The sequence below is a fragment of the Leptopilina heterotoma genome, unplaced genomic scaffold, assembly GCF_015476425.1.
Source record: "Leptopilina heterotoma isolate Lh14 unplaced genomic scaffold, ASM1547642v1 Lhet_8, whole genome shotgun sequence".
NCBI classification, from domain to species: Eukaryota; Metazoa; Arthropoda; class Insecta; order Hymenoptera; family Figitidae; genus Leptopilina; species Leptopilina heterotoma.
Genome location: NW_025111180.1, coordinates 1603911 through 1618532, shown reverse-complemented (window position 1 = coordinate 1618532; position 14622 = coordinate 1603911). Strand labels below are relative to the sequence as shown.

General features: G+C 32.0%; 1 protein-coding gene across 4 annotated transcripts in view; it reads left to right on the top strand.

Annotated features, from left to right (window-relative positions):
• The window catches only part of LOC122510994, a 51464-nt gene extending 37147 nt beyond the window's left edge, over positions 1-14317 (top strand). For 3 of the 4 annotated variants that reach the window (XM_043625970.1, XM_043625968.1, XM_043625971.1), the window contains 8 exons: positions 1837-2283; positions 2478-2620; positions 2704-2781; positions 2852-3194; positions 3268-3472; positions 8597-8784; positions 8919-9097; positions 12461-14317. In XM_043625970.1, coding sequence (XP_043481905.1) covers positions 1837-2283; positions 2478-2620; positions 2704-2781; positions 2852-3194; positions 3268-3472; positions 8597-8784; positions 8919-9097; positions 12461-12970 — 2093 coding nt within the window. In that variant the 3' untranslated portion in view covers positions 12971-14317. Of the gene's footprint in view, positions 1-1836; positions 2284-2477; positions 2621-2703; positions 2782-2851; positions 3195-3267; positions 3473-8596; positions 8785-8918; positions 9098-11701; positions 11895-12460 lie in introns of all 4 variants that reach the window. The other variant, XM_043625969.1, reaches the window with a different exon arrangement.
• Positions 14318-14622: the final 305 nt, after the last annotated feature.

The following is a 14622-nucleotide window of genomic DNA, read 5'->3' as shown; positions in this document are numbered from 1 at the left end:
CTGAAGAAAATTACAATTTCGTGGAAACTCACCGAGGGGCTGGAAATTTTTATTTCCTTCTTTCCGTCCTAATTTTGCCCAGGCGATTTTTGGAAACTTCCAGAGGGTCCATAATTGCTTTACCTATTCCTAACCATTGTTCCGGCACCTTTTTGAAAACTCGCGTAGGGTCCAGAAACTATCATTCCTTTACGCAGTTAATTTTTATTTTATTTTTGTATACGCGTCCAATTGTCTTCGATGACAGAAATCTTTGGAAACTCTAGAAGGGTCCGAGAGTTCTTTCCTTCGAATTTGCTCTCCCTAAATCACTATTTAACTGAGTTTTCGGAAACTTGTCTATCAAGGGTCCAAAACTCATTTGAGATTGAGCCTGAAATTAACGGTATTAATATCATACTTTTAACTCTAACATACGATACTGTATAGGATCGTAGTAGAAAATAGACTATAAGCAGTTCTTTAACCGGATCTTTAATACTTTGCCTTAAATAAGTAATGATTTATGGAATTTTCCCAATCGAACTAGTAGATTTAAATATTTCCGCTTGTATCTAGTGCATTTTGTTGGTTTATTATTTTACGGAACTAGTCTAGAATTTATCCCATAATCTATCGTGATGAACGCGACTAAGACGTGCATTCTCAGGAGATAGTCTGACTTCTTTTTAATACAACGAAAGAAATAATTAGGATCGAAGAGAAGTTCGTTAGACGTAGGGGTTCACACTTACCTATTAGTGCACTGTATTCAAAGAGGAGCGCCTCTACTGAATGCAAAGCTTTCGGGCTTCAGTCCGCTTCCTGTTAACCTGAGAAGCGCCTCGAGCCAAGTCGGTAGACAAACTGAATTGAACAGGCTGAGCGTGCGGGTTATAAAGCAACGCGAAGACAGTGAGTGGTGGGGAGAAGGCGGTCGGCGCGAGCTGCGTGCGCTGTCGTCAGTCTCTCTCTGTCTGCGTTTGTAACCTGTACGCGACTACTATGGCTGTACTGTATGACTATACGTTATTCCTATATCGTAAAGCTAATCGCTACAAACTTATAGTTAAATGCAAACTTTGTTTACTAGTTCTTTATCTTTTTTGTCACTTTCAAATTATTACCGTTATGTACTGCGCCGCTAAACACTTTCTTCACCTGGGTAACATTAATTTTTCACAACTTTCACTCTCACAATAAATTTCTCATACTAAAATAATTCAAATTTTGAATATCTAATGGTTTTAAATTGATAGGCACTAATGGTAAGTATAAGTTACTGCAGATGAATATGAACCAAATTGAAACTTACCATCAAGTTTCAAATGGCTTCAAAACAAACAAATATAAAAAATTTAACCACATTTGTTGTACAACGGACATACCAAGGATATTATTTTGATAGATGTTTTCAGATTGTTTTAAGATATCTAACGCTACAGTAAATATAAGTAAACTATAAACTCTACTTAAAATAAGAAAAGTTTGTATTTAATAATTAGTGTAGATTAAGCACAGTCAACTTTCCATAAGACAAAGAGCGATAACTCAAATTTTCGATAAGTCAAAGTAATTCTTGGGTCGCGGTCATTCCCCATTTATCAACATTCGATAACTCAAAGTTTTTTCGGTCTCCCTTCGAGTTTGTTTTATCTAGAGTTGACCGTACCTAACATTTCGTTTGTTGTAATTACAATTACTATTTAATAATCATGTAATATAATAGTTCCATACTGTTTACATTACTCTTTTCAACATTTACTTAACATCATCTAAACTGTATATGTGTTTCTCAATGCATTATGATAATGTCTACTTTTTACATGAAAGCAAATGCTTCCTTTTTTCAAATAGCTGGTGCCGGACCACTTGTACACAAATTTACACCAAAGCACGATTTCAATCCAATGGACTGCACCGATATTGTAATTGGTATGGCCCGAGGAATGAGACACAGAATCGGTGACTATTACACTAGAGATAGATCAACTCCTCGCTTAGACACTTTCTGGGGAGGTCAAGATAGTTTAACGGCTGCAATGGGATTCGAACGCGATGGAGTAACTACGATAATGTTTAGGAAGAAACTAACGTCGACAGAACAGTTCACGGATCATAACATTACCAATGAGGATATGCAAGTAATATGGGCAAAGGGACAGGAACCTGGAAAGTATATACATTCTCCAGCGAGTGGAGTTGAGGAATCGAAAGTTAGCGTCAAAGACTTCTACAAAGCTGACGAACTCAAGTACCATGGACACAAAACCCAGAGGGGCGTGGCAACAATAAACTTCTTGGGTACGTGGATTATTAATAGATATGTTAATCCATTTTGTTTCTTTAAAATCTTGATATTTGCTCTATATTTGAATAAAACTGTATTTACTTAATTTGAGGGGGAAACGGTTTATAAAAATCAAGACTAAAAATTTCTCAGTTAGGGGTTTTTATATGATTAACATTTTTAAATAATTCGTTCTTGGATTCTTCAGATGAAAGTGGAAAGACGAACTTTGGAGCCGGCATGCCTCTGGAAGGTGGTGGTTGTGGTGGGCAATGGCAATATCCCAGACAGTGTTCTCCAAAGAATGGAACCTGTGAATACAGAATCAAATGGCAGTACAAAAAAGCAGAGGTAAATAAATCCGAATTAGAAAATGATGACGCGCTCCCAAGAAAGGTACCTAAGAAGCATTCATTCATTAATTCTTTTTCTAGGATAATATATACTTTACGATTGTGACAAGTAATACCGACACATGGACTGGGGTAGGATTTTCCGAAAACGAGAAAATGGTGATTAGAAGTTACTTAATCATTTTTATCTTTATAAATGAATTTTTATAAACCTTATTAAATTCTTTAGAGTCAAACTGACGCTATACTTGGATGGGTTGATAAATCCAATGGACGTCCATTTATTATGGATACCTGGATCAATGGGTACAATGCACCTCTTTTGGATCCCTCTCAAGATATTTATAACATTAGTGGAAAAATAGAAAAGGGAGAAACTACTTTAATGTTCTCTAGAAAACGTATTACCAAAGACCATAAAGACCTTTCGTTTACTGATGACAAATGTCTCTACATGATGTTTCCGGTAAAAGGCGGAAACTTCCATGCCGTTAATAAAAAGATCAAACCTCATCTTGCTGTGCCTATAGTTTCTGGCGATAAAATATGTATAAAGTCGTGTGGCTTTGATGGTATGTTGAAAGAAATTGATAAAATTTATATTGACTTCAGGCGAAGTAAAACATTTCGAATGTTATTTTGCAGATGATGTGGAAATTACGACTCCTGCTCCACCAAGACTCTTCTACGAGGTGGAAGTAAAATTAGTTAACCTTGGTGCTGGTTATGTAGCTCCACAAGTTGGAACTCAAGACTTTGATGATATTTCTAATACAATTGCTGATAGCTTTAGTCTAGCTTTGAATAAAGTACCTGGATTTTATCAACTTAGACTCGATGACTTACGAAGGTAATACATTGCTGCAAAAAATTAATTACCTACTTTTAACATTATAACGCCTCTGCGATATGTGTCCCACCTACAAAAAGTTCAAAATCTATAATGAAAATTAATATTTTTAATTCAAATTTGGAGCGTTTTTTTAACCGCCCGCGGAAATCAAAGAGGGAATTTTTAAATCCCGCACATGCTCCTAGAGGTTTTTTTCGGGTGTTAACCCTTTCATGCCTCCAGAACATATACATTGTATATGTCCCACTCAGAAAAAAAATTTTTTAAAAACTTTCTCTTAATACTTTAAAAAATTTTATTTTTATTTATTGGTGTATACACCTGTCTTCAGCCCGAACCCCATCAAACAATCAAAAATTTGGTAAAAATAAAAATTCTTTTCTTCCAAATTTAATAATTCTAATCACCTGAAAATCACCAGAGTTCTAGTAGGGTCTAAGCCCTTCACAATCCTGAAGAATAGAGAATTTTATTTTAATTTTTAAGTAGTAGCACCCCCACCCGAACGCCATCAGACAATCAAAATTTGGTAAAAACGAAAATAAAAATTTATTTCCTCCAAATTTTATTATTCTAATCATCTTAAAATTACTAGAGTTCTAGTAGGGACTGAGCCCTTCACAATCCTGAAGAATAGAGAATTTTATTTTAATTTTTAAGTAGTAGCAGGTCCACCCGTACGCCATCAGACAATCAAAATTTGGTAATTAGAAAATAAAAATTTAATTCTGTAATGAATTAAAGTTGAATTAATAATTTAATTAATTAACAATAAAATAATTTAAAGGAATGTTACACAGTACTAGCTGACACCTTTAAATCTGTTTGGTAGTGGATCCCCTCCTTCCTACTTATTGTTCAAGTAGTGAGGTGAGAATCTCTACTTTTTTTATTAGTGGAATTTTTAGGAAATTAGAATTTGATTTGTGGATAACAATAAAATTAAACAAATAATTTACAAATAATGATAATATATTATAACCATTAAGCCCTAATACAGTTATCTAAATTTCCCTTATTTACTTTAATTTAAATATTCCAATGTTTATTCTCTTTAAGTGTGTGATTCTACACAAGATCTATATTTTGATGTATGATGTGTTTTTATGCATGTATTTTATTTTAGTGTGTAAAACAACTTAGCTCACCTTTGTTATATGTGTATATATATTTCCTTTTTTGTTTTATTTCCTTTAGTTAGTATTCTCTATTTTGTAACATGTTCGCACTTTATTTATTATTTCACTTTTCATTTCTTATTTTATTTTCACTTTATTTTATTAACCTTTTATTTGTTCACTTATTTAATATCTTTTTGTTACGGTCTATTATTCAGACCTGCAGTTTAATTAAACAACAAGAGCTTCGTACTATAGCCCTAACTCTCCGTCATGGTCACGCCGAGACACACGGGCAAATGCCCAGATTTCCCTGTGTCAATCGACTTTATTAATCGACATTACAGTGGTGAAATCATACTTTAGTTTATTGCACCTGCTCGTTGCCAGGCGCTTTTCTGCAAGCTTGCAGTTTTAGGCAGTGGTGTGATCATGGTTCATTAACCTAGACACACAACTCCTTAAGTTTCACAATACATTGGTATCTGAAGCCTCATTCTTTTAATTAAAGTTAAATTCTCATTCTTTTTCAATATAAATTTATAAAAATGTGAAATATAATAAACTGCAATGATTGAGAGAGATATTATATTTTATTAATATTTAAACTCTTTTAAACTAAGATTATAACGAATAGATAAACTAAGTATATTTTGTTAATATTTTCTTGTAAATATTATATTTGTATTTTGTTATCACGAAGGGATAAATCGTGACGAAGTCCGTTCGTCACAAATTCTACCAAATTTAATAATTCTAATCATCTTAAAATTACTAGAGTTCTAGTAGGGACTGAGCCCTTCACAATCCTAAAGAATAGAGAATTTTATTTTAATTTTTAAGTAGTAGCACCCCCCACCCGAACGCCATCAGACAATCAAAATTTGGTAAAAACGAAAATAAAAATTTATTTCTTCCAAATTTAATAATTCTAATCACCTGAAAATCACCAGAGTTCTAGTAGGGTCTAAGCTTTTCACAATCCTAAAGAATAGAGAATTTTATTTTAATTTTTAAGTAGTAGCACCCCCACCCGAACGCCATCAGACAATCAAAATTTGGTAAAAACGAAAATAAAAATTTATTTCTTCTAAATTAAATAATTCTAATCACCTGAAAATCACCAGAGTTCTAGTAGGGTCTAAGCCCTTCACAATCCTAAAGAATAGAGAATTTTATTTTAATTTTTAAGTAGTAGCACCCCCACCCGAACGCCATCAGACAATCAAAATTTGGTAAAAACGAAAATAAAAATTTATTTCTTCCAAATTTAATAATTCTAATCATCTTAAAATTACTAGAGTTCTAGTAGGGACTGAGCCCTTCACAATCCTGAAGAATAGAGAATTTTATTTTAATTTTTAAGTAGTAGCACCCCCACCCGAACGCCATCAGACAATCAAAATTTGGTAAAAACGAAAATAAAAATTTATTTCTTCCAAATTTAATAATTCTAATCATCTTAAAATTACTAGAGTTCTAGTAGGGACTGAGCCCTTCACAATCCTGAAGAATAGAGAATTTTATTTTAATTTTTAAGTAGTAGCACCCCCACCCGAACGCCATCAGACAATCAAAATTTGGTAAAAACGAAAATAAAAATTTATTTACTCCAAATTTAATAATTCTAATCATCTTAAAATTACTAGAGTTCTAGTAGGGACTGAGCCCTTCACAATCCTGAAGAATAGAGAATTTTATTTTAATTTTTAAGTAGTAGCACCCCCACCCGAACGCCATCAGACAATCAAAATTTGGTAAAAACGAAAATAAAAATTTATTTCCTCCAAATTTTATTATTCTAATCATCTTAAAATTACTAGAGTTCTAGTAGGGACTGAGCCCTTCACAATCCTGAAGAATAGAGAATTTTATTTTAATTTTTAAGTAGTAGCACCCCCACCCGAACGCCATCAGACAATTAAAATTTGGTAAAAACGAAAATAAAAATTTATTTACTCCAAATTTAATAATTCTAATCATCTTAAAATTACTAGAGTTCTAGTAGGGACTGAGCCCTTCACAATCCTGAAGAATAGAGAATTTTATTTTAATTTTTAAGTAGTAGCACCCCCACCCGAACGCCATCAGACAATCAAAATTTGGTAAAAACGAAAATAAAAATTTATTTCCTCCAAATTTTATTATTCTAATCATCTTAAAATTACTAGAGTTCTAGTAGGGACTGAGCCCTTCACAATCCTGAAGAATAGAGAATTTTATTTTAATTTTTAAGTAGTAGCAGGTCCACCCGTACGCCATCAGACAATCAAAATTTGGTAAAAACGAAAATAAAAATTTATTTCTTCCAAATTTAATAATTCTAATCATCTTAAAATTACTAGAGTTCTAGTAGGGACTGAGCCCTTCACAATCCTGAAGAATAGAGAATTTTATTTTAATTTTTAAGTAGTAGCACCCCCACCCGAACGCCATCAGACAATCAAAATTTGGTAAAAACGAAAATAAAAATTTATTTCCTCCAAATTTTATTATTCTAATCATCTTAAAATTACTAGAGTTCTAGTAGGGACTGAGCCCTTCACAATCCTGAAGAATAGAGAATTTTATTTTAATTTTTAAGTAGTAGCACCCCCACCCGAACGCCATCAGACAATCAAAATTTGGTAAAAACGAAAATAAAAATTTATTTCTTCCAAATTTAATAATTCTAATCACCTGAAAATCACCAGAGTTCTAGTAGGGTCTAAGCTTTTCACAATCCTAAAGAATAGAGAATTTTATTTTAATTTTTAAGTAGTAGCACCCCCACCCGAACGCCATCAGACTATCAAAATTTGGTAAAAACGAAAATAAAAATTTATTTCCTCCAAATTAAATAATTCTAATCACCTGAAAATCACCAGAGTTCTAGTAGGGTCTAAGCCCTTCACAATCCTAAAGAATAGAGAATTTTATTTTAATTTTTAAGTAGTAGCACCCCCACCCGAACGCCATCAGACAATCAAAATTTGGTAAAAACGAAAATAAAAATTTATTTCTTCCAAATTTAATAATTCTAATCATCTTAAAATTACTAGAGTTCTAGTAGGGACTGAGCCCTTTACAATCCTGAAGAATAGAGAATTTTATTTTAATTTTTAAGTAGTAGCAGGTCCACCCGAACGCCATCAGACAATCAAAATTTGGTAAAAACGAAAATAAAAATTTATTTCTTCCAAATTTAATAATTCTAATCACCTGAAAATCACCAGAGTTCTAGTAGGGTCTAAGCCCTTCACAATCCTAAAGAATAGAGAATTTTATTTTAATTTTTAAGTAGTAGCACCCCTACCCGAACGCCATCAGACAATCAAAATTTGGTAAAAACGAAAATAAAAATTTATTTCTTCCAAATTTTATTATTCTAATCATCTTAAAATTACTAGAGTTCTAGTAGGGACTGAGCCCTTCACAATCCTGAAGAATAGAGAATTTTATTTTAATTTTTAAGTAGTAGCACCCCCACTTGTACGCCATCAGACAATCAAAATTTGGTAAAAACGAAAATAAAAATTTATTTCTTCCAAATTTAATAATTCTAATCATCTTAAAATTACTAGAGTTCTAGTAGGGACTGAGCCCTTCACAATCCTGAAGAATAGAGAATTTTATTTTAATTTTTAAGTAGTAGCACCCCCACCCGAACGCCATCAGACAATCAAAATTTGGTAAAAACGAAAATAAAAATTTATTTCTTCCAAATTAGTAATTCTAATCACCTGAAAATCACCAGAGTTGTAGTAGGGTCTAAGCCCTTCCCAATTCTGAAGAATAGAGAATTTTATTTTAATTTTTAAGTAGTGGCAGTTCCACCCGTACGCCATCAGACAATCAAAATTTGGTAAAAACGAAAATAAAAATTTATTTCTTCCAAATTTTATTATTCTAATCATCTTAAAATTACTAGAGTTCTAGTAGTGACTGAGCCCTTCACAATCCTGAAGAATAGAGAATTGTTTTGCAAGTTATATTTTTTCTATATTTTGAAAATTCTTTTCAGTTCTGATGACAATGGTGTCTATGCGAAGATGATCTTGGCTATTGATAAAAATGAAATTAAAGGTAGATCTCTCTTACCTTCGGATACAATGGCGTCGACGAAAGCAGTTCTTCAGGAAGCTCTTACCAATGGAAAAGTTGGTAGTTTATCAGTGGATCCACTGTATTACGACGTTCGCCCTTATAGATGTAAGTTAATTGAAAATAATCTATGAATGTATAGAATGTTATTTAAAAGTTTTTTTAGTTTTAAAATTAACTTTACAACACCTATTTGCAATTATTTTATTTTATTTATGTTAATACAAAAATCACATTTACAGCAAATTTTATTGACGACGATTTGGACGTACAAGAAAATAGAAATGAAGTTTCTAAGCAGTCTTTCTGGGAATCACCACAATTTTATCCGATTGTTGGATGTCTCGCAGCATTAGTAGCTCTTTGTTTATTGCAAGCTACGTGCACTATTTATCGAGCGTCGAAAAAGAAGACAACAAAGGTAATGTATCTACTAATTACTTTTTGAATTATTTCTAAGTACAAGTAGCTTTCCTCTTAAACAACTTAATTCGTTCTTTCGTCCATAGCAAAGGTATAGTATTTTCCATTTTTAGCGCCATCAAATTATATTTTATAATTATAAGTAGGTTTTTTGTTGTTGGTCATAAAACTTGTAGGATAGAAATATCTGCACGTTCAATGAGTCATTTTCACCATTTTTAATCTGACTCGTATTAGTTTTTTCTTAAAGTCTCCATTGATATTAAAATACAATTGAATGGTAAATCAAATTATTTACCCTTGTCTTTAATTATTTTAATTTTAAATTTTACAAGAGAAGTAATTGTCAATTATAGACTTTTGTTAATTTTTGTTTATTATAATGGTTTGAAATGCATCTTTATGAAAAGTATGTTTTGTTTATTAAATTAAGTTTTAATAACTATAAAAGTTTGTAAATATCTACACTACTGTGTTTAGGTAAGTTTACTAGTTTAAGTTCAGTAATTTATTAAAAAAAACCTTTGATCATGAATTCAAAGTCATTTGCTTCAAAAATCTCAGAAAAACATCTATTTAAAGCAATTTAATGCGAATTTTAAATATAGGTTCACCATATTGGATCTGCGACTTTGAGTTTTGAAAACTGACATCGAATTCGTAATCACCAGCCCAAAAATTGCAAATTAATAAATTTAAAGTAATTCAAAGCAATTAAAAAAAATAGTCTTTTATACAGGTTGCACTATTTTGAATCTTAAAAATCCTACTACGGATTCGTAGTCAGAGATCCCATACTTCCGAATTAATAGTTTTAGCCCTATTTGATGATTATTAATTTTTGTTTACTACGTATTGTTTAAATCAGTGAAATTTCGCTTATTCAGATTTAGAGAGGGTGTAATTGCTTCAAAGTATTATATTATTTTCTTTTATTATATTGGTTCATGCTTCAGAATCTATTAATAATTTGTATATTTTACTCCTTTGTCACTTTTTCCGTAGAGAGATTGTAGTCTTCCGCACATTATCGATACTTTGGATTTTGTTCGTAATCCTCGTGGTGTTAAATTTCTTCCTCGGGCATTGCCTGAAAGTTTTAGAATCCTTCGTCTTTGCTTGTCATTTTGATTGCAATTGATTTTTCCTCGTTTTACGCTTTTAATGAAATCCTCTTCTTCACAATCCTAATGTTCATGTTTCTAATTTTATCATTCGGTACAATTTTCCTACAGATTGATTTTATCATTTATTTGAAAAATTTCCTCTATCCGTTTATCGGCGTTGGAGGAACAAGAAAGACCTTCAGAAATACTGAAATAGCGATCAGATTTTATGCTTTTTAACAGATTTTTATGACGGTTCAAGTAGTTATCGTAACGTCTTTTATTAGTCACTGAAATAAAATATAAAACATTCGGCTTTTATACAATAACGTACCATATAACCTGTATTTTTAAAAATTAAATTAATTGTATCGACCGTTCAATGATACACCAAAAACAAACAAAAATATCACAGAGGAGATTCCACTTCAGACCAACCTACGGATACAGGACAAAAGATGACAGAATATTGGATCAAACCGTGTTTAATAGATTCCTTCTATTAGGATAGCTAGAAGTTTCCGATTGTCCGGTGGGGGATTGCCACCATGTATTCTAATATTATCCTAAAGAAAATATATAAAAACTACGCTTTATACTTTGATGATTTTGGAAAGAAATTTTATACTATTATATCTACCAAAGCCACGACGATCGAAACATCATAGTCGACATTCGTTCCTACCTCTGCTAAGGACTTGCGCATAAAAACTTTCAGCTTTATACTATGAAGAAGGTCTTGCAATCACAGACTCCTGCTATATTCATGATGTATATATCTCATTTATTTTTCACCGGATCAACTCAAAAATTTAGACACATTTCTAAAACTACATAGTTTAAGAAAATGCAGAAAATATCGATTTCTTAAAAGTCACGAATAGTGTAGCTTCCTCAAACACTTATTTGTAAATATAATGATGAAAAGTAAAGAAGAAACAAGGAAAAAATTAACATTGTATCGACAGAAGGCAGTACCTAACGGACACATCTACTAAAGTAGATGATAGATAGTAGAGTCCTTATCGTTGTATATATGAATTTTCTATTTTTGTTTAACTTTGCATTTTGAGTTTTTATGAATCACTAATTACAAATCTAAACCTAGTTTCCATGAATTAAAAAACAGTAATATTACTGCTTGGAAATTAGAAGCAATTTTGAAAACATCCTGCTTCACTAAACTACTCTAACATATTTCTTAATAAACAATTTGCTTAAAATTGAAAATATGAGAGCAAACGAAAAATAATGTTTACTTTAAGTCCTATAAGCTTGAATTAATTAGATTCTACTATTACTTATTTAACGAAAAAGTTATTTTCTTATCTTGCTTCTGCTTTTTTAATTCTTTCAATTTTTTCTTTCATCTTTTCATTTTTAAGGCATGAAAATTTTTGAAGATTAATATATCTTCTCAGTAGAATCCTTGAAAATTTTTTTTTTGTGCTTTGCTTGTTGCATGATCCGCGCTCTTTGTGACTGCCATGATGTAGAGGGTGTATTCGCTGCCATTGGTCACCAATCCCGCTTCGGTCAACCCGATTCATCGTTCAAGCGCGACGCGGTATCATCCTCAAAATGACCATCATCTACAGCTTCGGCATCATCATCAACACGTTGCGCCTAATACTCACAGACCCTCCCAAAAGTGGTAGACCCAAAAATTTGCTCATATTATTCTCAAAGGTATATTCTGCTTGTATCTTTTGATAGTTATCGTTTAATTATTTCTTCTACTTTTTTTCATTTCGCAGCTTGTGTCTAACAAGTTTTGATTGTCCCTCATGTAACTAATATTGGTTTGCTTGTAAAGTACTTGATTAACAATCTTAATATGCTATAAACGTTTCAAATGTAGTATTAAGATCATTTTTGAGGATTAACTTTCTGAAGTTTAAAAATCGAGAAATATGGAAATTCTGAATCTATGGATCTCCATAGAATCTATGGATTCTTGACTCAGGAAACACCCTGATATCAAGATAAAAAAATGGATTTTTTCAAAATCCTAAATGGATGTAATTCCTTAACCCGTTAGCAGTCGCGCTGCCTCACTATTACTAGAAGAGCACCCTAACCGGTCACGGGTTAGGCATTAAGTTAATGCATGCATTTTAACAATAAGGTTATTGACCATTAAGTTAAAACTTAGAAATAGGAGAGAAGTTGACTACGTTTGCTTTTAAGTTCGACATGTAAGAATTACAACCATACAAAGAAAATATATTCAAGCATCTTACTCATTGTTTCAGGATCGACTAATATCGAAGAATGCATGGAGAGACTATCCCACAGGTGCGAATACAAATTTTGCCTTCGAGGCATTTGAGACTGAAGAAAAGGCTCCCCCGCCTCCTGTGTCAAGTCTTCCTCGCCCACGGGAAATGATGGGTCCCAATAATGGAATGCTGCTAGACGAACAAATTCATCATCCACACAAGTTTCAACACCAAGAATTTCAACATCCTCGTAACAATATTGGAGCAATGGTTCCAGGTCCTAGAGCTACTTACAGTCTTCCCAGGGCTCCAGGTCACAGGCATTCCACGGGAGTCGCTTCCTCTCCCGGTCCTCAGCCTCAAGGTTACTACACTCAGGATCGCCGCAACATGCAACGATTTAAGCATCCCAATCAAGCCCACTCTGGCTCTCAGTCGTTGCTTCAACCTCAGCCAGATTTCTACTTTATGCCCAGTCAGAGGAAGTACAGTGGCGAAGTTGTGCGCGTTTACGTTGACTATGGAAATTCCAAAAATAAATAAACTACAAAAATTGTGGTCAGTCCCATCGACTCGCTCAAAAGTGAAAGTTTTTTAACTCTCACGTCACATTGTTACCGTGCTTTTCGGTAAAGCAAGTTGTAAATAAGCATTGCTCACAGCGTCTTATTCGCCACGTGTCAGTGTTATATTTTAAGCTATTCCTCATAGAGGAAAATAGTTAAGTACAACAAATTTGTCCGTTTTTATACTTTAAAATAATAAATAATGTTTAATAACATACGTAGAAACGACGCAGAAGTTACCAAATTTAGAAAGGTAAATTGTATATAATTTTGAGTGTTACAAGAATATTCCTTGTCCATGATGATTGGTTTCTTGAGATTATTTTTACAAATTGTGTACTTAAGAAGATATGTGACGAATACGATAAAGGAGCATGCGTGTACATTTACTTGATTCAAATATACCACATTAATTTTAGGTAAAAATGTATAATTGTAAGTTACCTTTCCGTCTATGTTGGAAAAAAAATAAATAGACTCTATTTTTAACTGTGAAGGGTTTTCTTCAGTATAGCCGATGAAAAAAATTGAGTCATATATATTTCTGCTAAACTTCTGTTGTTATAAAACAAAAGAAGATCATAGTAATTGTTAATAATTTAATATTTCTATCATCATCATTATCATCATCTAATGACGTTAGAAGAAAAGAATGTATTTTCCGAGTACAATGATCGAATTATTCCGATATCCAACAAAATGTAAAAAAAAATTTATCAAGATCTACTCTTATTATTTCACAAAAATTCATTTCTTCTAAAATATAATATTTTGTACATTTTTTACTCAAAATTGTTAATTTACCAATTCCCAATTCCTATTCTTTTTTGAGTGCTGACAATTTGAATTAATTTTCAAAATAATTTGTAAATCATTCACCGTACATTAAACATTTCGCAATGAATTTTTCCCTATTTTGAATCCGTTCAAACTGAAATTCTTCTTTTTCTTAAACGCGTTTTCATCTTTAGAAACTCACGCCTTTGGAGATGTGACTTGAGGCAAAGCATTTGATCAACTTCACCACTGCCCATATAAACTACAAGTTTGAAAATAATTTTAATTTCTGTTCGGATAAATGCTTACGCAGTATTTCTTCATAACCCTTGAAAGCCTTGAAATGACGGATTCAAAATAGCGAACAGAAATTCTTGTAGTTGCGTTAATTGATATTAATAAAGACCAATTATGTTTGTTGGTAATAACATATAAATAATTATATTATAAATAATATAAATATATGAATGTAAATATAAAAATGTAAAATATAATTTAATCATAAGAAGTTACTCAATGTGTTATTAAATCATCTTATACAAAATTATCAACCTGTGAGTTTTAAATTTCAGAATCTAAATTATATCTAAGATAATTTACCTAAATCCGACAAGGGCCCTGGTGGCATGAGGACTAACTAGAAAATTTCATTGGTAAGAAAAGGATAGAAATATTTTTCTCTTTTTCTAACTAATAAGATTTTTAAGTTACATCACATGCAACTATATTTCCGCCTTATAGTGCATTGTCGGTTTCTTATTTTAAGTTTAGAATTCGTTCCATGATCTATCGTGACTGACGCAACCAAGACGTATATTTAACAAAAAATATAACCTTATTCTGACAATTTTG